Source organism: Bos indicus x Bos taurus, chromosome 4 (assembly GCF_003369695.1).
Source record: "Bos indicus x Bos taurus breed Angus x Brahman F1 hybrid chromosome 4, Bos_hybrid_MaternalHap_v2.0, whole genome shotgun sequence".
Taxonomy (NCBI): domain Eukaryota; kingdom Metazoa; phylum Chordata; class Mammalia; order Artiodactyla; family Bovidae; genus Bos; species Bos indicus x Bos taurus.
Window position 1 is genome coordinate 12,143,321 of NC_040079.1, and position 24,241 is coordinate 12,167,561.

The 24,241-nt window shown below is 49.5% G+C and overlaps 1 protein-coding gene across 1 annotated transcript; it reads left to right on the forward strand.

Annotated features, from left to right (window-relative positions):
* Window positions 1-9,463: 9,463 nt before the first annotated feature.
* Window positions 9,464-16,673, forward strand: NOBOX (NOBOX oogenesis homeobox). The gene is made up of 8 exons (XM_027538743.1): window positions 9,464-9,600; window positions 11,609-12,148; window positions 12,534-12,640; window positions 12,960-13,069; window positions 13,849-13,922; window positions 14,145-14,376; window positions 14,848-15,149; window positions 16,070-16,673. Exons 1-8 carry the CDS (start codon window positions 9,564-9,566, stop codon window positions 16,363-16,365), a joined length of 1,698 nt encoding a protein of 565 aa, XP_027394544.1. The 5' UTR covers window positions 9,464-9,563; the 3' UTR covers window positions 16,366-16,673.
* Window positions 16,674-24,241: the final 7,568 nt, after the last annotated feature.

Sequence of the window (24,241 nt, forward strand, 5' to 3'; positions counted from 1 at the left end):
TGTAGCCATGAAATGAAAAGACACTTGCTCCTTGGAAGAAAAGCTATGACCAACCTAGACAGCATTTTTGAAAGCAGAAACATTATTTTGCCAACAAAAGTCTGTCTAGTCAAAGCTATGGTTTTTCCAGTAGTCATGTATGGATGTGACAGCTGCACTATAAAGAAAGCTGAGCACCAAAGAATTGATGCTTTTGAACTGTGGTGCTGGAGAAAACTCTTGAGAGTCCCTTGGACTGCAAGGAGATCAAAACAGTCAATGCTAAAGGAAATCAGTCCTGAATATTCATTGGAAGGACTGATGCTGAAGCTGAAGCTCCAGTACTTTGGCCACCCGATGCGAAGAACTGACTCATTGGAAAAGACCCTGATGCTGGGCAAGATTGAAAGCAGAAGGAGGAGGGGATGACACAGGATGAGATGGTTGGATGGCATCACCAACTCGATGGACATGAATTTGAACAAGCTCCAGCATTTGGTGATGGACAGGAAAGCCTGGTGTGCTGCAGTCCATGGGGTTACAAAGAGTTGGACATTGACTGAGAGACTGAACTGAACTCAAAAATAAGGCATAAAAAGATATGATAAGGGAAAACAATAGCAAGAGGGTAGACCTAAATCCAACCATATTAATAATCATTATTTGTGAGTGATACATTGTATAAGTGGACTAAACATCTTAAAAATTAAGGCAGAGGCTGTCATAAAAAAACAATATCCACCTATATGTGATCTATAAAACACCCATTCTAAATATAAAGTCTCTTGCGTCTTTTTCTGAAGACTGAAGAAGCCCTAACAAGCTGTAGCTCTGGCTTTTGCTTTCTCTCTGAAAAGCCATGGCCTCTGATGAATATGGACTTTACCAAAGAGGCATGCCAAGTCTCGCTGTGTTCCTTACAACAAGCACTAAAATGCCACATTTTACCCCTGGGTTCTGGTTTCCTCAGTTCTCAAAATGGCCAACACTTTTAGGAAGCATTCCAATTTAATGGCCTTATTAAATCCTCCAGTACTTTTGCCTAGAAAATCCCATGGACGGAGGAGCCTGGTAGGCTGTAGTCCATGGGGTTGCTAGAGTCAGACACGACTGAGTGACTTCACTTTCACTTTTCCCTTTCATGCATTGGAGAAGGAAATGGCAACCCACTCCAGTGTTCTTGCCTGGAGAATCTCAGGGACGGGGAAGCCTGGTGGGCTGCCGTCAATGGAGTCGCACAGAGTCGGACACCACTGAAGTGACTTAGCAGCAGCAGCATAGATCAGGTTATGAATTATCAGAAACTGCCATTTGTACCATGAATCTGATAATCTTTTTCTCCCTTCCAACTGAAAAAAAAAAAAACAACAACAAAACCCCATATTTTTATTCCTCCATTCATCTGTCTTCCCAGTTGGTGTTAGTGGTTAAGAATCCGCCTGCCAATACAGGAGATTTAACTTGGGTTTGATTGCTGAGTTGGCAAGATCCCCTGGAGGAGAAAATGACAAACCACTCCAGCAGTTTTGCCTGAAAAATTCCATGGACAGAGGAATGCGGTGGGCTACAGTCCATGGGGCTGCAAGAGTTGGACACGACTGACCATGTGAGAGAGTGCGTGCGCACACACACACACATTCATTAGCCAAATAGCTAACATGCATAAGTCAGCCACCACGCCAGGGCTGTTGTTTATGTGGATTGATACTGGCGAAACAAACCACTAGTTTCAGTACCCAGGGAGCTCAAGATACTGTAGAGGAGACAGTCTGTAAACTAAAGTATAATTACATGTTGTGTGAGGAATAGTAATAAAAACAGAGAAAATATTAGGAGGTAGGTGTTAGGTCGATAATGTGGCCAAAGGACTCTGCATGGAGAAATAACACTTAAGCCAAGACCTGGGTAGGAATCAGCCATAAAAATCACCAAGAGCATTTGCAGGCATGGGAACAGGATATGTAAAGACCTTGAGACAGAAGAATGTAGTATGTCTAAGATGCTTGAAGGACCTGAGATGAAGCGGGAACCAGATCGTGCAGGGCCTTGGTAAGATGTTTTTATTTTCCTCCCAGTACAATGGGAAGTCATTAAGGCATATAAACAGCAGAGTCACATATGGCAATTTTCATGTTAAGACCGTCTCCCTAGCCAGTCTGTGGAGGATGGATTACAGTGGGATAGGATTGGAGACAGGAGATGTGTTTAGGAAGCTGTCACTAAAGAACAGGCCCGAGAGGAGAGGGGCTTGGATGGGTGATGATGGAGAGAAATTAAAAGCTTTGAGATGCAAAGTTAAAGGCTTTGGAGGTTGAATGGTCACAGCTCATAGGTAAGGTGTGAGGGAGAGCACTGAATCAAGGATGATTCCAACTGGGTGACTGATACAAAGAGAGGGAGGCTTGGGGGCGTTACAGGTTTTCGGGCGGGAATCGGAAGTTCCGTTTGAAAATAAGGTTAAGCTTGAAAAGTCTGAAAGCCAACAGTGCTTGCCCTTGCTGGTGAGCCCAAACCAAATGGGCCTTGGAGCAGCGTATCTGAGAGTTCAGATCAGAAACTGTATCTCCTGACTAAGCAAGATAGATCTAACATCATCTTCTTGTTGCTTTTGTTCAGCTGCTCAGTTGCGTCCGACTCTTTTTGACCCCATGGGCTGCAGCAACCAGGCTCCTCTGTCCTCCACTATCTCCCAGAGTTTGCTCAAATTCATGTCCATATGTCTAGTGCATCTCTGATTCCAAATACGTCTTCCCCGTCTCTGTTGCTTTTTGCTCCCTCTCTTTGGAACTCTGCGTGACACAGCCTAACTGAAGGCCAGGTGGCCCAGGCGAGGCCCAAGTTCCCTTGTATGAATTTAATAACACACGCAGCGCCTCAGTTACAAGATAGAGATGATCACAGTCTTTTTGCGAGCTTAAAACGGGGTCTAGCAGCCCGTCCAGTTCTACAGCCCCCTTGTCATTCCAACAAACTCTGTGACAGGTTTTGCTGGCCTAATTATTTCTCGGGTAATCAACCTAGTTGTCCATCACTTCATCTCTGTCCCACTTAAACGCACGCCTAATATTTTACCATCCTCTCCAGCAGGCAAAGGAAGTTGCTGGTAGCTTCTAACCTACACTAGCGATCCTGCTCTTGATTGGTATCAAGCAAAAGGAAACATTTAAACACAAGGGCAGGTCATCTTCAATTCCAAAGAGCTGGTTTTGTCACTCTAATGTTAGTGGACCTTAAAGCTTGGTGCCCTAAGCACAGAGGAACCTGCTGACCATGATGTGACCTCACCTTTCACACGATTAACTGGCTCTGGAGCGGGTGGGTAACCAGGTCACAGGAGACCATGAAGGCATCAAAGCCCAGGAGGACACGAGGCCACGTCCTGAAAGCAAGGAAAGAATAGTAAGGAACTCACTCTGCCCAGAAGGCAGAGTTCTCTTTCCGCACCCTGAGGGCTCCTGGCAGAGCACCTTCTCCTGGGAGCCATGACCCTACACCTGGACATCAGAGAAATAATTACAGTTTCCCAGGAAGTGTTAAGAAATCATACAGAGAGATCCCATATTCCTTTGCCCCAGTGGTAACATCCTGCATAACTACAGTATAAAATCATACCAGGAAACTGATACCGGTACAATCCACAGACCTCACTCAGATTTCACCAGTTTTTACACACACTCATTTGCAGGTATATGTATATATACTTGGGGCTTCCCTCGTAGCTCAGTAGGTAAAGAATCTGCCTAAAATGTAGGCGACCTGGGTTGGATTCCTGGGTTGGGAAGATCCCATTGAGAAGGAAATGGCAACCCTCTCCAGTATTCTTGCCTGGTCTTGGCTTCCCCAGTGGCTCAGACAGTAAAGAATCTGCCTGCAAAGTGGGAGACCTGAGTTTGATCCCTGGATTGGGAAGATCCCCTGGAGAAGGAAATGGCATCCCATTCCAGTATTCTTGCCTGGAGAGTCCCATATATATTTGACCCTTGAACAATGCAGAGGTCAGTCGAAATCCTCTGCACAGTCGAAAATCCATGCACAACTTATAATCGGCCTCTGTATCTGTGGCTTTTCCCTACGTGAGGTTCCACATCTGCTAATACACTATGGATCATGTAATTCTACAGTATTTATTATTTTTTAAAAAATCTGCACATTTACAAACTTGTGTGGTTGAAACTCATGCTGTTCCAGGGTCAGCTCTGTTTTCGTGTGTGTCAGTCGCTCAGTCGTGTCCAACTCTTTGCGACCCTGTGGACTGTAGCCTGTCAGTCACTCAGTCGTGTCCGACTCTCTGTGACCCCATGGACTGAAGCCTGTCACTCACTCAGTCGTGTCCAACTCTTTGTGACCCCGTGGACTGTAGCCTGTCAGTCTCCTCTGTCCATCAGATTCTCCAGGCAAGGATACTGGAGTGGGTTGCCATTCCCTTTTCCAGGGGATCTTCCCGACCCAGGCATCGAACCTGGGTCTCCTGCATTGCAGGCAGGTTCTTTACCACCTGAGCCCCCAGGGAAGCCCCCAACCCTGTTTAGTTCTATGCCATTTTATCTCAGTGTAGACTCATGCAACCACCACCACGGTCAGGATTCAAACAGCTGCATAGTGCTGCTCCCCTGCCCAGGTACAGCCACCTCCCTCCCTCCTCTGCTAACTCCTGGCGATGGTGATCAATTCCTGGTCAATGAACAATTACTGATCCTCATGTGCAAGCCACCATGCCAAGACCGGGAGGATCTTGACATAGATATAAATGAAATAAACAGGAAAGCCCAGTGGTTACGAGTACAGGCGGGAACCAGACTAACCGGGTTCAGCTCTTGGGTGTGCCGCTTACCAGCTCTGTGACCTTTGGCAAAGCACATAAGCTCTGTATGTCAGTTTCTTTGTGATAAAATGAGGCTAATGACAGAACCTTCCGGGGTTCTGGAAATTCAGGGAGCTGATATTTGTAGAGCAGGTAGGAAGCGCCTGGTGTGAACAGATGTTTGTTAAGACGTAAGAACTCAGCGGCTGGTGGGGAGTTCACAGAATTCTCTGGTGAGCCTGGGTTAGGTGGTGTAATACATCTTTGGGAACACGGCACAGTGGGAGCATGCAGGAAGCAGCAGTTCCTTCTGGCACTGGAAAGCCAAGATAGGTTTCCCAGGAAAGAGAACACGCGGGTTGGGCTTTGAAGTGTAAGACTTTGCCAGAAGTAAAAGGGACTGGACAATGTTTCAGGCCTATAAACAATGTGTGGCCCTGAGGCATGAGAAGGCGAGGGCCATCCAGGGCGAAGTTGAGAGGGTTAGAACCAGAGGAGACTCTGAGGAGACAAGAGTGGGAGGGTCAAGGGAGATGAAGAGAAGGAAGACACAGATGCAGCCTGAGGGAAGGTCTGGGCCAGGTTTCGAGGTGAATTTGAATGCCAGGCTCTAGTGGGCACCCAGCTTTGCAATCCTGGAGAGGGGCAAAAGGGAGCAGAAAGGAGACCGTCTGCCTGTAAAACAGAGGTGCATAGGGAAGGGATTCGCGTGGAAGGGAAAGCACTTTGCAAATTACAAAAACACAAGCCATGGTGATATATTATGAGTTGTCGTTGTTCAGTCACTAAGTCATGTCTGACTCTTTGCAACCCCATGGACTGTAGCCTGCCAGGCTCTTCAGTCCATGGAATTTCCCAGGCAAGAATACTGTAGTGGGTTGCCATTCCCTTCTCCAGGGGACCTTTCCAACCCAGAGATCGAACCCGCATCTCTTGCACTGGCAGGTGGGGTTTTTGGTTTTTGTTTTTTTTTTACCATCTGGGCCACCTGGGAAGCCCCTTAGTATGAGCACGGCCTAGTTAAAAACGAGCAGCAGCGACCACACTGCTTAGACAGGCTCACTATTCTTGTTAGATGCAGAAAACCTTGAGAGTCTGGGGCACGGGGATTAGAAGTGATCAGGCGCATTCATGCCAGAACCTGTTTTCTCACTGCTGGGGCGGGTTCTGCTCTAAGCCAGGTGTTCCCAATGCCCATCACCAGCAACCTCCAAGCAAAGCAGCTCCGCAGAGACTCTAGCAGCCCCCAGTGTCTGCCCCAGTCGTGGCCACCCTCAGCTTTGTCTCAGTGAGCCCATGGCATTCATCTGATCGTCCAGCCACGTGCCTTCTTCAGGCTCAGGACATCCTGCTCCCCTTTACCCTCCTCCGCCTTGGGCGGTGCTGTCCTCCTGGTTGCTTCCTGGGGCCCTGACCTCCCGTGTTTGCAGGGACTGTGAGCTCCTGACCCGGGGCCCGTTCACATTTCTGCCTTTCACGACTGCACCGTTGCCTCTGGTCCCAGGACTTCCAATGACCTGTTGCCCTGTACTCCCGGGGAGGCGGGGAGGCATGGAGGCCAAGAATGAATTCCCCCGTGTTTCTGCTTTGAAAACGTTTCTCGGTCAACCACCTTCTCCTGGTTATTTTCCTCATTATAGAGAAGGAGGGAGGAAGGACAGATAATGCTTATTTCATGTGTTTAAACTAACTGTGGGAGAAGGAAATGGCAACCCACTCCAGTGTTCTTGCCTGGAGAATCCCAGGGACGGGGGAGCCTGGTGGGCTGCCGTCTATGGGGCTGCACAGAGTCGGACATGACTGAAGCGACACAGCAGCAGCAAACCAACTGTATGGTTAACTCCACATAAACTAAAAAAAAAAAAAGATCAATTATATTCTTTCGTAGCATCAGGCCTCTTTCTTTTTGTTGTCATTCTATCAAAGAGAAGAAAAGAGGTTGGAATAAATGGCTCGTCCTAAAAGGGTACAGGAGGGGGTTTACAGTTTGGCTCTGAAAACTAATGACAACCCCCTTCCCTACCCCAAAAGGAAACCCTTCCCTCTAAATGAGGTTATGTACGTGAACTTGCCTAAAGATCATGAAGATGGCTTATACCAAGACTTAGAAATAAATATTTCCAAGTACCCCAAAATAAACATTTTTTGCCCTCCCAATAAAGAGCAGTACCCCTTCTCTGTCTTCTTCCTTTGAAGCTTCTCTGTGAAAGATGGAACTCTTCACAGCATATATTATAGAAACACTCCCTTCTCAACCAAACACATCAAGACACACTCCCAAGCCTTCTTAGACTAAATTCACTTACAGTAACTAAATCAAACATCCCTGTAAATTAACAAACAAAACCATACCATTTTTGAAAAGCCATAAAACAGCAAGGCAAGATTATTATTGAAGGAAAAATGGAAAGAAGAAGAAAAAAAAAAGGGAACTTCAATTTCCCGAATGTCATAGCCCAAGCCTAACAAATTCAATCATTTACGTATTTAGAAAATGCAAACATCTTCTTCCTTCAATCTGTATTTTCACTTTTGGCCAAAGGATTATTAATAACATCACAAACTCAAAAAAAAAAGAGAAAATGCCAACATCTTCAATTCCTTAAGCCTCAAACCCTTTTATACAATTAGACCTCATATTTTCCCAAGTTTTGTGCAAGGGTGGCAGCCAGTCTATGGGTAATTCAGTCTTTGCTCTTCTGACCTTCACCCAGGCAGAGGGCAACCAGAGAGAAAATACAACATAAATGATGGCAGGGAAGGATGATTTATTCTTAATTTAATGAGATAGGATAACCTAATATTAAGAGATTAATTCTGCACTACAGTAGACACCTCAGTAAAGGACCAAAGGTCCTTCCCCCACAAAGACCCCACATCACCCCACTTTCCCCACTCCCATCCCCAGGATGGTTCAGTTGACTTTGTTTTTGCAGATCTACCAAGTGTCTCAAACTCTAATGTGAATAAGAATCACCTGAGAGGCTTGTTACACTTTCTAGATGCCTCTCTGGACCCGCCAATTAAAACGTCTGGGAATGGGGCCAGAAAGCTACATTTTAAACAAATTCCCAAAGAAATTCTGATCCAAGGGGTTTCAGCAAAGGCTCCTTGAAAAACACAAGGTCAAAAGAGACAATAAAGTTGGGACACATGGGCGTGGGCAGCAGGCGAGCTGAGGCTTCAGAGAAAAGGACCAGACCTGGGAAGTCTCCTCTCCGGGTCAGGGAGCTTGGTTTTTATCACACAGGCAGGCAGGAGCACCGCAGAGTTTCAACAGGGCTGTGACACAAAAGCAATGCCTCTCCCTTAACCTTCAGCTCACAGATCTGTGATACCGGCTCCATGAAGGCCTTTCCTGACCCCACCCCCAGTCCGAGTCCAGCAGAGCTTTCTGCTCCTGTGTATCCTTCTAACCCACCACTGACCTCCCTGTGGAATGGACACTGTTCCTTCTCTTGTGGCATTGTTCTAATCCCCTCTCCGCCAGTAGGCTTCTGCACCAGGCCTGGCAGACAGTGTCCTATAAATGTTTAATCAGGCAGCTACTGTATTCCATTTACGACCATGTCACCAAACGGTGACTTTTCACAAATAAAGCCACTTAGTTGCCCTCTCTTTCTTGCTCACATGGCCCGGATTTCTAGCTGAAACTGGCCCCAACCTCTAAACCGCTTATTTACCTGAGGATATTGCTCTTACTGGAGTCAGAATGAAACACCAGAGGGCCTGGAATTTTGATCATGTTATCACAAAATTAACTCGCTCATTTGTCTATATTTTAGAACGGCCAGCCTTCCAAAGTTCACATGTATAGGTCAAGCACCTCAAAAGAATTTAAGGCGCAGGAAAAAAAAAACATCCCAACAGGTGATTACAGCCTGAAGGCACGCGCTGTCCAGAGTCTTTTCAATCCTAAAAGCAAACACCTGGATTCGGTCCTGGACGGCCCCCCACCCCCACCCCCACGCACCTGTTTCAATTTGGCCATCGCCTCCCACTCAAGGGCAGATGGGAGGACGACGCCATGAGAATTTTAAATTCTTAAATTCTTTCATAAAGAAGGCAAGACGTTCGGTGAAGGAAGAGTCACAAAGATCGCGCCTGTAGGATCTTTGTTCTGTGTCCTCCGCCCCACCCATTTTCGGCGAGTAAAAGTGGTCTCAAGCCGGTGAAAACTGAGACCAAAGCTTTGAGCAGCACGCATGGCCGCCCCGCGTTCCGCCCGCTTCCCTGTGGCCTCCGGGGCTCCTGCAACTGTGTCCCTCCGAGACGTGTAGACTTCGCCCTGTGGCCTGGCTTCTTCTAGCTCGGGGCTCTAGGGAACCTTCCAATCGGCACGGCGTCTTGGGGGCTTAGGCCTGGGGCTAGCTCAGTGGAGCAGTGGTTTGGGGCTCCCAGGATAAGTGACTCCCTAAGTCGCCTTACCCGGTTCCCAAGGAAGGACTCCGTCTCCAAGGCGCAAGCCGCCACCAGAGCCCAGTGCCAAGGCCGGCCTTGGGAGATGGTGGGCGTTGGTGAGCGCTGCAGACTCCCGGACGCGGGCCCTGGAGGCGGGCTGTCGCCCACGCCTCACGTGCATCGCCCCCCGGCCCAGGGAGCGGCCGCACCCGCCCCTCTCGGCCGCGGCGGGGGCGGGCAGCTGCGTGGCCCCCGGGCCTCGCGCCCTGCAGCTGCCCCGCGCGCCGCCCTCCCGGGCGGGCCTCGCGGACACACACCTGCCCGCGCGCGAGGCTTCTTTAGGCGGCGGGCAGGCGGGCGGCCCCGTGCGGGAGTCCAGGCCATGGAGCCCACCCGGGAGCGCGGCCCGGAGTTGCGGGGTGAGTGCGCGGGAGCCCGGGGGCCCAGCAGCCAGGCCTCTAGAGCTCGGGAGGGTCGGGGCTGGGAGCTGAGGGGGACTCGAGGGGGTGTCGCGGGCCAGGGAGCCCTCCCCACAGCACCCTTCCGTTTTGGGGTTCTGATCTGTCTACACGCAGAGAAGGAAAGCAGGGTTGAGGCTCTGCTGTTCTAGGTTCCAAGACCCATCACCTTTTTTACCAGGGTCTATCACCCTGATTTGTTGTTCTTCAGTCGCTCAGTCGTGTCCGACTCTTTGCGACCCCATGAACTGTAGTCCACCAGGCTGTTCTGTCCATGGAATTCTCCAGGGAAGGACACTCTAGGCAAAAGAGTGCCATGCCCTTCTCCAGTGCGTCTTCCTGACTGAGGGTTGGAACCGGGGCTCTTGCATTGGCAGGCGGATTCTTTACCACTGAGCCACTTTAGGAAAGCTATCAAGGTGATCCATTGCCTTTAGTGACCATCTACTGTGTACCAGATTTGCTAGGCTCCAGTGCTCCAGAAATACTGTAAAACCAGTGTGTCCCTTCTTCCGCATTTCCCCATCCGGCCACTCGGCTTAGTTATGGAGTAGAAGCCTGCAAACCCTGGTCACCAGCTTGTACGCTAGGGAACAATCTGGCAAAGCACCTTAGCCTGTAACCTACATCTTTCTTTACATGTTGTTAGAAAGCGGTTCCTTAAGCTAGTCAGTCTCATGCAACTTTCATTAAAAAAAAAAAAAAAAAAAACCAGAAAAACTCGCTCTTGGAAACTTCCCTGATGGTCTAGAGGTTCAGATTTGGCACTTCCAATGCAGGGGGCCTGGGTAGACCCCTAGTGGAGGAACCAAGATCCCACATGCTGTGGGGGCCAAAACAAAACACCAGTGAGCATCCACTGAAAAATATTAAAAAAAAAATTTTTTTTAATAAAAATATTCTAGTTTTGTAAGAAATAACACAACAGCTCCTTGACCTGAGAGAGTTCTGGAGGTTATGAATAAGCTGGGAGGGAAATGAGGGGCAGGTTGGTGACCCTCGGAAGGGCTCCGTCTAGTGAACAAGAGCCCTGCACTGTGAGTTTAGGCAAGTCACTGAACTCTGCCATCTGCATTTCTTCATCTGTTAGAGGGAGAGATGCCTATGCCTTCCTCACAGGGATTAAATGCAGACCGGACTGATCTCTGAAAGGTGCTTAGCACCATGCCCAGGACCTGGTAAACTCCTGATGAATCATAGCTCAGAAAAGGACAGACAAGCTGAAGGCTGAGGGATGGGAATGTACAGTGCTCGTCAGGTCACCCTTCCATACCTGTAAAAGGGGGGCTGGCCTGGGCTCCAGGCCCTTGGCTGAGGTCCCGCTTTGCAGGGAGGGGATGAGGGTGTGTATAGGGGTGAGGAGAGAGCCAGTTCTGTGGGAGATGAGGGTAGACATTCCTGTTAGCTCCCCTTTGATGTTCTTGTCTGGGCCCCTGGACACCACTCAGTCCTGCCGTGTTCCTGCTCAGCCGTGATGCTGTGTCCGGAGCAGGACCGGGATCCAGTCTGATCAGCTGCAGAGTCTCAGTCTCAAACTCACAATCCAGGTGTCTAGGAGAAAACTGGGAACTCCCAGGGAGTAAGTTCCCCCCAGATTAGGATTCCTCCCCCACCATCTAGGTTCACGAGCTCAGACCCCTGATGGTGGCATCTGCGTGCTTTTGCTTTTCCAAGCTACGTATGTACGTATGTGTTAGCTCAGTCGTGTCCGACTCTTTGTTACCCTGTGGACTGTAGCCTGCCAGGCTTCTCTGTCCATGGAATTCTCCAGGCAAGAAGGATTCCCTCCTGTGATCCTCACGGTAGCCGAGTTAGGAAGGTACGCCTGGAACTGTTACCGCGTTTGTTAAGTAGACAAGTGAAAGCTTAAGGTCAAACAGGACACCAGTTGCAGACCAGGAAGCAGTGCATCCTCCTGGGCCAGGCTCTTCCTTCTCCTGTGCTGAGTCGGGGTGCTGGCTCTCCACAGGCCAGGGGGGTGTCCCTGCTGCCAGGCTGGAGGAGGAGGAGGAAGCCCTGCAGAGGTCAGCCCCCCACACTCAGGATGCCCCAGGCAAGGACGTGCCTATTTCCTGCACCATCTACGGGGAGAAGCGGCCATCAGAGGCCCCTGGGGAAGGGACTGGGCCTATGAAAGCCTGCCAGCGCCCCAGCCCAGGAGCTCTCCACGAAGACAGGAGCCTGGCCTCGCCTAGACCCCAGCCTCAAGGGCAAGGGCCTCCCTTCCCGGGGACAGAGGGCAGGCTGGGGAAGAGGCCCTCTTCTCCAGCCACCAGCAAGCAGAAGAAGCCTAGGGATGTGGGTCCGGCCTCGACGGCATCTCCCAGCAGCGTTAACCCGGCTCGGGCCACGTACAACCCAGGGCCTTGTGGGTTAGGCCGGGGGTCCTGCCATGTGGCCAACCTCCTCAACACACTGGCCCAGAAGAACCAAAACCTGGACCAGGAGAAGAGGTCCCCGGAAGTGACCTGCCAGGTCCGGAAGAAGACTCGCACCCTGTACCGCTCGGGTAAGTCCCTGAGGTGAGAGGAAACCAGAGGGACCTGGTGTCAATCTCTGGGAACGTGGCCCCAGGAGACGGGAGTGCAGTTAGCTTATGCATCACCTTGGCTGGAACGTCTCTTGACCTCTGCAAGGCCATGACTTCTGACCCTAAGAGGGGAAGTTTGCGTTTTCTTATCAGAACATGGAAGAAACAGGAAAGTAACCCACCACGCAGCTCCCTGCCACAAAGCCCAAGCCAGAGGAGGCCCCAGCCCACTGGGGGAACTTAGCCACCAGGCTGTGGGAGGCCCTTGGGTTGGGGACAGTGGTCCCGCCTGAAAGGCGTGTGTTTCTCCTCTGCTTCCTCATTACTGGTGTTCATCCTCAAAGCCAGTGTTTTCTTCTTCTAGACCAGCTGGAGGAGCTAGAAAGGCTCTTCCAAGATGACCACTATCCAGACAGCGATAAGCGCCGTGAGATTGCCCAGACAGTGGGGGTCACCCCCCAGCGCATCATGGTAAAGGGTGCTGACTCCCCCGGTCTAGGAGTGGAGGGGAGCCCACGTGCCGGGACTCTGGGGGAGCTTAGCAAGTACTCAGCAGCTCCCCAACAGGGGCTGGAGTGAGGCCTCAGCCAGGGCTGTGTTCTTGCCTGTTTCCACCCAGCCTTGGCCTTAGATGACGCAGGGAGGTGACTCAGACCCCATCTAGATGAACCTTTCATACCAGTCTGAGTGGTGCAGGGACCTCCTCAGTCACAGCCATCATGGGCCAGCAGGCCCGAGCCTCAGGCTCTGCCCTGTTCCTCAAGCTCTTCAGGTGTCTCTTCCCCTACAGGTGTGGTTCCAGAATCGCCGGGCCAAGTGGCGAAAAATGAATGGGAAGGAGAGTAAGGACGCACCTGCCGGTCCCGCCCTTACCCCAGCCCCCGCCAGCAACCAATGCAGGTAAGACTTTCTCCTCTTCCTGGCCCCTCCCCATGGGCAGGACGTGGGGTCTAAGCTGGGATCCTGGGGTCTAGAAGGGGGAAGGTGCTGGAAGGCTGGGCACATGATGGGGCATGTGTGTGTGAGTTGCTTAGCCAAGTTCACCTCTCTGCAACCCCAAGGACTGTAACCTACCGGGCTCCTCTGTCCGTGGGGTGTCCCAGGCAAGAATACTGGAACGGGAGGCCATTCCCTTCTCATGGGCTCTTCCTGACCCAGGGATCAAACCTGGGTCTCCCACGTCTCAGGTGGCTTCTTTACGGTCTGAGCCAGAGTTGTTGGCTAATATTTAGAGGGATTTGGACCAGGTGGGATTGGGACTTGCCAGTGGAGAAGGCAATGGCACCCCACTCCAGTAACTCTTGCCTGGAAAACCCCACGGATGGAGGAGCCTGGTGGGTGTCTGGGTGTCTGGTGGGAGCCTGGTGCAGTCCATCGGGTCACTAAGAGTCGGAACCGACTGAGCAACTTCACTTTCACTTTTCACTTTCACACATTGGAGAAGGAAATGGCAACCCACTCCAGTTTTCTTGCCTTGAGAATCCCAGGGACAAGGGAGCCTGGTGGGCTGCCGTCTATGGGGTCGCACAGAGTCGGACACGACTGAAGCGACTTAGCAGCAGCAGCAGTGCCTTGTAGGGAGACAGAGCTTGAACGTGTGGGTCCCTTTCCCTACATGGAAGCCCCAGTCATAGACCAGGGACCCCTTGACCTGCAGTCTCTGATCTGTCTGCCACCAGCTCTGTGGCCGAGCTGCCACCTACCGAGTCCACGATGCTGGAGCCTGGGACCCTCCCTCAGGATTCCCTTCCAGGTGAGCCGACCCCCTTCTGAGGGTTGTCTGGGGAAGACGGCAAAGTCAAAGGGCTCTTTCTTGGAAGACCTGGGAGTGGCCAGAGCTCTCCATGGTTTTGTTCAGTGGAGCCACTTCGGGGAGCCCAAGCCTCTTGCACTCTAACCCCCTCCAGCACCGCCAAGGCTGCATCCCCTCCCCGTTGTCTTACTCTCACAAACCCCCGTGGACTTCTGTTCCCAGAGCCGTCCATGCTGCTGACATCTGACCAGACTCTGGGCCCAAACCTGCAGAATGAGGGCCCCCAGAGAAGGCCTGTGACCCCCCCACTCTTCAGCCCCCCACCTGTCCGAAGAGCCAACCTTCCCTTTCCCCTCGGCCCTGTGCATGCCCCCCAGCTGATGCCACTGCTGCTGGACACCCTGGGCAGTGACAGCAGCCACAAGGATGGCCCTTGTGGGTTGTGGGGAACAAGGTACTTGTCTGCCACTTCACGGGGGGCTGTATTGAGCTATCCTGGGGGAGGCACAGACGGAGGAAAGATGGATGGAGCTTGGGAGGTGAGAGGGTAAGTGAGAGATGGGGTTTCCCCACCCCCCCCAGACAAGAATACTAGAGTGGGTTGCAGTTCCATCCTCCAGGGGATCTTCCTGACCCAGGGATCGAACCTGGGTCTCCTGAATTGCAGACAGAATCTACCTTCTGAGCCACCAGGGAAGCCCTGAGAGAAGCAAGGAGTTAGTAAATGTAGTGAGGGTTAAAGGGTGAGGGGATGGGGAGGGAAAGGATCAGGACATCACAGCTGTAGAGGAGAAGAGGGTGAGAAGCTGGAGCAGGAAGAGGAGGAAGCAGCAGGCCTGGGGTTTGTGGAGAGGCAGGTGGTGGGGGAGGGCGTGGTAGGAATGAAACCATTGGAGCCTCAGGAAGTTCTTCTCTGTCCCCACAGCATCACTCCACCCCCTGCCTGCTCATACTTAGAGGATCTGGAACTCCAGGAGTACCAACCCAGCAGCAGCCAGCCAGGATCGTTCCCCTTCTCCCAGGGGCCACAGACCCAGTTCTTCCAACACCCACAGCCCCAGTTTCCATACCTGCACCCCTTCCCTTTGCCCAGCTCGCTGACTCCACCACTGCCCGAAGACCCTCTCTTTGCCTTGTCCTGTGGCCCCGGTGGGGGCTCATCCCAGGGCTATTTCCCAGGCCCTCCGTCGGGGCCCGTCCTGCTGCAGCCGCCGGCCGGGAATGTGGGTGAGTCGGGGCTGGAAGAGAAGGCCCCCCCGACCCCAGTGTTTGAGGAGGGTGAGAGGGGAGAGATCCCGAAAACGGGGGCTATCTTGGTGAAGCTCTTCGTCCTCCAGTTTCCTGGAGGTTTCAGAGCAGAGTAAGAGAGAGCTTTGGGTGTGTGTTAGTTGCTTAGTCGTGTCCGACTCTTTGCAACCCCAGAGACTGTAGCCCACCAGGCCCCTCCATCCATGGGATTCTCCAGGCAAGAACACTGGAGTGGGTTACCATTTCCGTCTCCAAAAGGAACTATAGAAAGAAAGAAAGTGAAGTCGCTCAGTCGTGTCCGACTCTTTGCGACCCCATAGACTGTAGCCTACCAGGTTCCTCCATCCATGGAGTTGTCCAGGCAAGAGTACTGGAGTGGGTTGCCATTTCCTTCTCCGAGAGAGAGAGCTTTGGAGGGAGGCAAAGCCAAGCATGGAGTCCAGCTCAGTCATCACTAGTTCTGAGCTTCCTGGATTCTGAAGTGGGAATAGTATTGCCATCTCTTTGAGGGCTTGGTGAGGACTAGGAATGACGGGCGTGAAACACTCAGTGCAGAGTAGATGACAGCTAAAGGGAGTGTCCAAGGGGCCACCGGGACCCCGGATATGCTGGAGTTATCGCCCTAGGAGACTCAGGAGAAGAAGAGGGAGAAAGACTCTGGTTCCCGGGCTCCTTCCACATGTGTGAGGGGGCCCCAGCCCGACCTGCAGTGTGCTCTGGGTCGCTGTGCCCCAACCCCAGGCCCTTGAGTCATGGGGGGCGGGTGCCTGGTCCTGAGGGGAGACCCACTCTGGGGTCCTGACCCGTGTCTCTGTGGAGCAGGGAGGGTCTCTGTCGCGGAGACTGCCCTGGGGCCCCTTCATGCTGTGCGCTCTGTGCTGTGTGCTTTGGCCCCACAGGTACGGTGCCCTGGGCCGACCCCTGCCTGCCAGACTTGCCATTCCCCAGTGCCTTCTGCCCGCAGTCTCTGGGGGGCCCCCCGGGAGGGGACGGCTGCTTCCTGGACCTGTTTGCTGCCCCCTACGCACAGGCTTCAGGTAGGCCGCCTTCCCCGGGCCTCACCCAGATGCCCGAGAGCACCCCACCTGCAGCAGGAAAAGCCCCGCTCAGCCAGGCCCAGGAGGAACCACCGGCTGCCCCCAGGGAGCAGCCCCCGGCCCCCGAGGAAGAAGACAAGAGTGGCCATGGCCCCTAGTCGTGGAGCCGAAGAACCAAGAGGCCGTCCTGCCGGAGACGGCTGGAGCACCCAGAGGAGACGGGGCTCGAAGTTGAAGGAAAGACTGGACTCCAGGGCTCATTTTGCCAAATGCTGACTTGAGGAGGAGGAGGCCTGGACCACCCGTCCTTCCCCCACAGCTCCGAATGGTGGTCCTGGAGAAATGGAGTGGGGCCGTGTCGCCTCTGACGGTTGCTTCCGTTTATGTTATTTGCTCTCCTTGCTCCACAGCCGCTCCAGTGGCCACCATAAGCAGTAAACTGCCTCCTCTTGGGTTTCTCTCTCTGTAGTGATGTGTCTCCCTTCTCACGCTAGTGAAGACCCCCCCTGCCCTTCATTGCCACCCACTCAGCTGGGCAGCTGTGTACTGAAAGGCTCAGGAGGGACTGACCCTCTGGGGCAGGATCGTGTGAGCCTGGCATCCTTCTGGGCCCCATCTCTCCTGCTGGGCAAGGAATGGGGCCTCCTGGGCCTTGTCTTTAGTCCTATCTTTAAACCATGTTCTCGTCTCAAACCCAGAAGTGAGCCTGAACAAACCTGAGCCTGGGACTTTTTCTGCAATTTGGGCCCTGCAGGGATGGAAGCTCTCAGCCCGTAAAGAATCTGCCTGCAAGGCAGGAGACCGGGGTTTGATCCCTGGGTAGGGAAGATTTCCCCCAGAGAAGGGAATGGCAACCCACTCCAGTATTCTTGCCTGGAGAATCCCATGGACAGAGGAGCCTGGTGGGCTACAGTCCAGGAATTTGCAAAGTGTTGGACATGACTGATGCAACTAACTCTTAACTAGGGATAGGATGATGAGAGAAGCTCAAGGCTGTTTAGGCCAAGTCTCTAGAATTGTGAACCATGATTTATTTTCCCAAAGCTCTTCTTTTTCTGGGTTGAGAAGGGATTGGGTAGGAATGAGGGGTGGGAAGACCAAGAAGAGGATGCTCTTATTTATATATATATATATATATATATTTATGTATATATATTTAGTACCCACATCTGATAACCCTGCAGGCTTCCCTAGTGGCTCAGACAATAAAGAATCTGCCTGAAATGCAGGAGATGCAGGTTCGATCCCTGGGTCAGAAAGATCCCCTGGAGAAGGGAATGGCAACCCATTCTAGTGTTCTTGCCTGGAGATGTCCATGGACAGAGGAGCCTGGCAGGCTACAGTCTATGGAGTCGCAAAGAGTTGGACACAACTGAGCAACGAGCACACACACTTCTGATGACCCTACAGTGTCCAAATAACTAGAATTTCAGGGCTAATGACTCAAACCACCATGCACTTGAGTATACATGGGGTGTCATTCTGGACCTCCAATGCTATGATTAACTTATATCCATCATACTAGATCTAGGGTCATGGCCCATAAGAACTGAAAAGGGAAAGTATTGAGAAATGGAGAGGAATCACCTTAGCTACACAAACACATGTCTGGGTATCTGTGTAGGGTTTTAAAGAAATTCCATGGACAGAGGACCCTGGTGGCTATAGTCCACGTGGTTACAAGAGAGTCAGACACGACTTGGCAACTAAACAACAATTGTGATGTAACTGGGTCTTTTAAAATATACCTCTCTTTTGCTTTCACATTTGTCTCATGACACCCATAAAATGACCAGGCTAAAAACAGTGTAAGGGGAAAAAATTATTCTACATAAGGGGTAGAAGACAGTAACTGTTCAATTCCATGCTGTTTTTCCTCTCTTGCCATCAGTTACCACAAGATACTGCTGCTTTCAAAGCCTGCAAAGAGGCTGGACATTTTCTCGTCCAGATCTTTACGGATTTAGGCTCCTGTCGCTCAGATGAGGAAGCACTTCCCTGGTGGCTCAGTGGTAAAGAACCTGCATGGCAATGCAGGAGATATAGGTTCCCTTCCTGGGTCTGGAAGATCCCCTGAAGAAGGAAATGGCAACCTACTCCAGTATTCTTGCCTGGGAAATCCCATGGACAGAGGAACCCCGTGGACTATGGTCCACAGCTCATGAAAGAGTTGGGCACAACTTAGCGACTAAATGATGACAACAACTTAGATAAGTAATGCCCTGTACTTTTAGCAAACAGTAGATATCTAAAGCCAAGAACTGGAGGGTGATGGGCTTTAAGATCTGTGCTTATGCACAAAGTCAGGCAATCTAATAGTATACTGAAAACAAAGTGTGTGAATTGAGAATGAATGAAAGATCAAACCAAGGGAAAATGGTGAAAACATTTTAGAAGCACAGAATCCTGGGCTGACACGTCCAACCAGCTGGCAGATGCAGGAATGAGCTCTACACCACCCCTGATGGAGCATCATTCATTCTTAACTTTCCAGTGGGGCTGCAGGGTTGAGGGGGAGCTAACTCCTTTACATAAGAGCCTATAGAATGTTGAAAGCTTTAGTTGTAATGAAGTTCTTCTTCTAGGAGGAAGTCAACATTGTTTAACTGAATTTGAGTTTTGCTTTGCATTGTGCTACGAAGAATAAACCTAGTTTCACAAGATCTGAGGACTGTGTGGCATTCCTCAGAGCCCTGGCCTCAAGGGGCCTGGTCTCACTCTCACCACCTTAAATGCCTCTTTTCATGAGAATATGAGCTTGCACATGCTCCTTCTAAGAGTGGTGCCCATGGAACAGGATAAAAAATCCAGAAATAAATTCATGTATGACAAAGGGGGTGAGGATATACAATGGAGAAGACAGTCTCTTCAATAAATGGCTCCTGTAAAACTGGACAGCTACATTAAAAAGAATGACATTAAAACATTCTCTAACAACATACACAAAAATAAAATGGATTAAAGACCTAAATGTAAGGCTGCTGCTAAGTCACTTCAGTCGTGTCCGATTCTGTGCAACCCCATAGACGGCAGCCCACCAGGCTTCCCCGTCCCTGGGATTCTCCAGGCAAGAACACTGGAGTGGGTTGCCATTTCCTTCTCCAATGCATGAAAGTGAAAAGTGAAAGGGAAGTCACTCAGTCATGTCCGACCCTCAGCAGACATTATAAAACTCTTAGAGGGAAACACGGAGAAGGCAGTGGCACCCAACTCCAGTACTTTTGCCTGGAAAATCCCATGGACAGAGGAGCCTGGTGGGCTGCAGTCCATGGGGTTGCTAGAGTCGGACACAACTGAGCGACTTCACTTTCACTTTTCACTTTCATGCATTGGAGAAGGAAATGGCAACCCACTCCAGTGTTCTTGCCTGGAGAATCCCAGGGACAGGGGAGCCTGGTAGGCTGCTGTCTATGGGGTCGCACAGAGTCGGACACAACTGAAGCAACTTATCAGTAGCAGCAGCAGAGGGAAACAGGCAGAACACTCTAATATAAATCACAGCAATAGGTTTTGAATCCACCTTCTAGAGTAATGAAAATAAAAATAAACAAATGGAACCTAATTAAACTCAAAAACTTTTGCACAGAAACACAAACCATAAATAAAATGAAAAAAAAAAAAAAAGTAACCCACAGAATGGGAGAAAATATTTGCAAATGAAGCCACTGACAAGGGATTAATCACCAAAATATACAAACAGCTCATGCAGCTCAATATATATCTAAAAAAAAAAAAAAAACCCAATTAGAAAATGAGAAGAAAATCTAGACAGTTTTCCAAAAAGCACATACAGATGGCCAACCAGTATAAGAAAAGATGGTCAACACTGTTAACTGTTAGAGAAATGCAAATTGAAACTGCACTGAGATGTCACTCACACCAGCCAGAATGTCTATCATCGAAAAATCCACGAACACAATACATGTGGAGAGGGTGTGGAGAAAAGAGAACTCTCCTATATTTGTTTGGTGAGAATGTAAATTGGCACAGCCACTATGGAGAACAGCACGGAGGTGCCTGAAAAACTAAAGCTGGAACCACCATGTGATCCAGGATTCCCAGTCCTGGGCACAGATCCAGAGAAAACCATAATGTGAAGAGATACGTGCACCCCAGTAATCACTGTAGCTGCTTACAATAGCCAAGATGTGGAAGCAACCTAAATGTCCATTATTGAGCTTGTTAAGGTAGCTTGGAGTCCTTACATAAAGTAGCCATATATTTGCAATTTGGTTCTCTCTGTTCAGTATGTTTTATGACTTTTATAAGCAAGCCATTTATTATTAGTAAACAAGATACAAATAAATATGGAACATTTTGACCTAACTCTTTGAAAATATTAATAAGCTTTTTTTTTTTTTTGAGTACAGAGTTAAACTAGCTAAAATCTTCCTTAACTCTTGTTGCTATCCAGGGCTATCCTTTGCCATATCTAGGATTTTGGGGGAAAAATCTTTGCTGTATCAATCACTAAAATAAAAATAAATTCTCTTTATAGCACCCCAATAATTTAACATTCTTGGAAACCTAACAACATTAATTAGTTTCGCATGAGTCATTCATAAGGAACACCTATTGTCTTTTATGATTATTTTTAATCTAAATGTTCACAAACCATCTTTCAATGATCTCTTCTAGCAATTTATGAAAATATTGCATTAAATTAATTCTCCTTTAGTTCCTACAACTAATCTCTTTGAAAATTAGGGTGACTGCTTCTATTAAATTTTAGGCATCCTCTCCTGTTCTGCTCTGGAAGACATAGAGAATTGTTTAAATCAGCTATAAGCATCCTGTTTGGGTTTTAAGACAATCTTGTGTTTTCTGTCCAATCCTTTTCATTTCTAGAATGTTATCCTTTCTGGAGAAGCCCGGCTAAAGTGGGAGTCCTTTGTTTTTGCTTTCTCTGAATTCCACGTTTACCTGATAATGCCTGCCTCAAGAAGCATACTTATTTTTTCCTTTCTCCCTGTCCCAAGTTTGGTTGTATTATTATTGCCACTGTTGGTCTTAATGTTAGTATTGACTTTTAGCGTGGTTTGCAGCATGGAGTTTCTTCTGAACTCTTTGAACACTTTGAGATAATATCCTTAAAATTCCAGGATGTGCTTCCTTTTAACTTTTACATCTTTTTAGCTCTTTACCTTTTAGACGACTTCTTTCATTCTTTGTTGTAATTATCTGCGATTACACAGAACATCATAGTTCCACATTCCTCTGAGCCATCCCCACTTGGAAGGCTCTTGAGCAAGTTAGCTCTAGCTGTTGTTTTGGATCTGGGGAGAGTGAGTGAGCTGACACGGTATGCTGGGGCTCCAGGGCCAGGCAACTCCTCCTTAGATTTGCAGGACACGCGCTTATTAGTCATGTGAGGGCTTCCCTGGTGCCTTCGTGGTAAAGGATCTGCCTGCCACTGCGGGAGAGGAGAGTTCTATCCCTGGGCCAGGAAAATCCCCTGGAGAAGGAAACGGCAACACACTCCAGTGTTCAGTTCAGTTCAGTCGCTCAGTCTTGTCCAACTCTGCGACCCATGGACTGCAGCACACCAGGCTTCCCTGTCCATCACCAACTCCCAGAGCTTGCTCAAACTCCTGTCCATCAAGTCAATGATGCCATCCAACCATCTCATCCTCTGGCGTCCCCTTCTCCTCCCGCCTTCAATCTTTCCAAGCATCAGGGTCTTTTCCAAGGAGTCAGTTCTTCGCATCAGGTGGCCAAAGTATTGGAGCTTCAGCTTCAGCATCAGTCCTTCTAATGAATGTTCAGGACTGATTTTCTTTAGGATTGACAGGTTGGATCTCCTTGCAGTCCAAGGAACTCTCAAGAGTCTTCTCCAACACCACAGTTCAAAAGCATCAATTCTTTAGCGCTCAGCTTTCTTTGTGTTCCAACTCTCACATCCATACATGACTAATGAAATACTCCACTATTCTTGCCTGGGAAATCCCACGGACAGAGTAGAGTCTGACAGGCTTTAGGGGTTGCAAAGAGTTGGACGCAACTTAGCCACTAAACAACCACTCTCTCCCATCACCAACCCTCCCCAACCATCACCAACCCTGCCCCCCATCACCAACCCTCCCCCAAATCCCCTATTCTCTGGATCTGATTACCCTCCAACAGTGCAATCTCAGAGTGTGCAGCTGGCTGGAACAGAATCCTTCCTTGTAGATTCCAGAATAAAACTCTCCTATGCCTCAAGCATAGGAAATTTCCTTGAAAGGAAAGTTATGACCAACCTAGACAGCATATTCAAAAGCAGAGACATTACTTTGCCAACAAAAGTTCGTCTAGTCAAGGCTATGGTTTTTCCTGTGGTCATGTATGGATGTGAGAGTTAGACTGTGAAGAAGGCTGAGCACCGAAGAATTGATGCTTTTGAAGTGTGGTGTTGGACAAGACTCTTGGGAATCCCTTGGACTGCAAGGAGATCCAACCAGTCCATTCTAAAGGAGATCAGCCTTGGGATTTCTTTGGAAGGAATGATGCTAAAGCTGAAACTCCAATACTTTGGCCATCTCATGTGAAGAGTTGACTCATTGGAGAAGACTCTGATGCTGGGAGGGATTGGGGGCAGGAGGAGAAGGGGACGACAGAGGATGAGATGGCTGGATGGCATCACTGACTCGATGGACGTGAGTCTCGGTGAACTCCGGGAGTTGGTGATGGATAGGGAGGCCTGGTGTGCTGCGATTCATGGGGTCGCAAAGAGTCAGACATGACTGAGTGACTGATCTGATCTGATCTGATCTGATGCCTCAAGCCTGCATGCTCACAATGTTTCCACTAGATGGCGATCCACCACCACTGTAACCGTGGCCCTAAAGTATCCTGGCTGTACACAGTAACAAAACCCATAATAATTTTTTCTCTAAAACACTCTAGAGCCACTGAGATCAGGTTTAAAGATACTCAGGTCATTTGGGTTGCAACTTAGTTTGCCAGATAAATATAGAGTGTTCAAATTAAATTTGAATTGCAGATAAACAACTAATTTTTTTAGTGTACTTCCTGCAAGAGGTGGGTGACCTCTTGTAGACTCTACTCTGTATTTTCATTTGCTAAATCTGGCAACCCTAGTTGTAGCGCTTTCCTAGGGACAGCTACATCCACCATAGCTTCACAGTTGAGACTGTGCAGGAGCCAAGAGCCGGGACCTGGCCTCTGTATCTCTACTCAGCTTTCTTGCATTTCAGGCTCTGAACAGTCCTGTTCACTTAGTATTTTCCTTCCTCCTGCCATCATAACCCTAAATACAGGCTCCGCACATGTCTGAAAAAATGCTCTAAAATCTTTTGGAATCCTGCTCTATTTTCTGTTCCTGTTAGTCACATTATTATTCGTTTATATATTTCTGCTATAGTCCATTTGAATGTATTTTGAAATGCATATTTTAACATCACTTGTACTCACAGAAGACAGGAAAATGGGCTGCAAAAGACAATTTGGCTTTTGTTGATTTCATTCCAATTCATAAATGGTCTTGACTAGTTAAGAGTAAGTCTTTCTTAGAGGTGAAGACTTGCCTTCATTCACCTAGAAGTGGTATCATTTTAGGCCAGAGAGAAAATCTGGGATAGTTAGCATTCTTATACTTGCATTTTAGTGTATAATGTTCTTTCAAAAATACCCTCCCACTTGAATTTCATAACAAAGTCCTGAGAAATGAAGGCAGATGTTCATTCCATCATTCAGTGGGGATTTACAGGCAGCAATAGCACCAGGTAAATGAACACAAGATTAATAAACTGTCTTTTCAAGTTTCAGGGAACTCACAGTCTCGCTGGGGAGTCAGAGAATACACATGACCAGTTACACTATAGGTGGGCGATGCTGTGTGGGAACTCAGCCATGAGAACAAGGTGAGATATATGTACAGAAAATGCAGCAGCCATGTCCACTGTGGCTTAGAAAGCTTCAGCATCCAGGGCATTTCTCTTAAAGGGGAGTGGGAGTCGGATAAGCAGAGGAGGAAGGGCACTTCAGGCAGACGGGACACCAGGTGGAAGGCCATCGAGACTGGGAAGACGATTA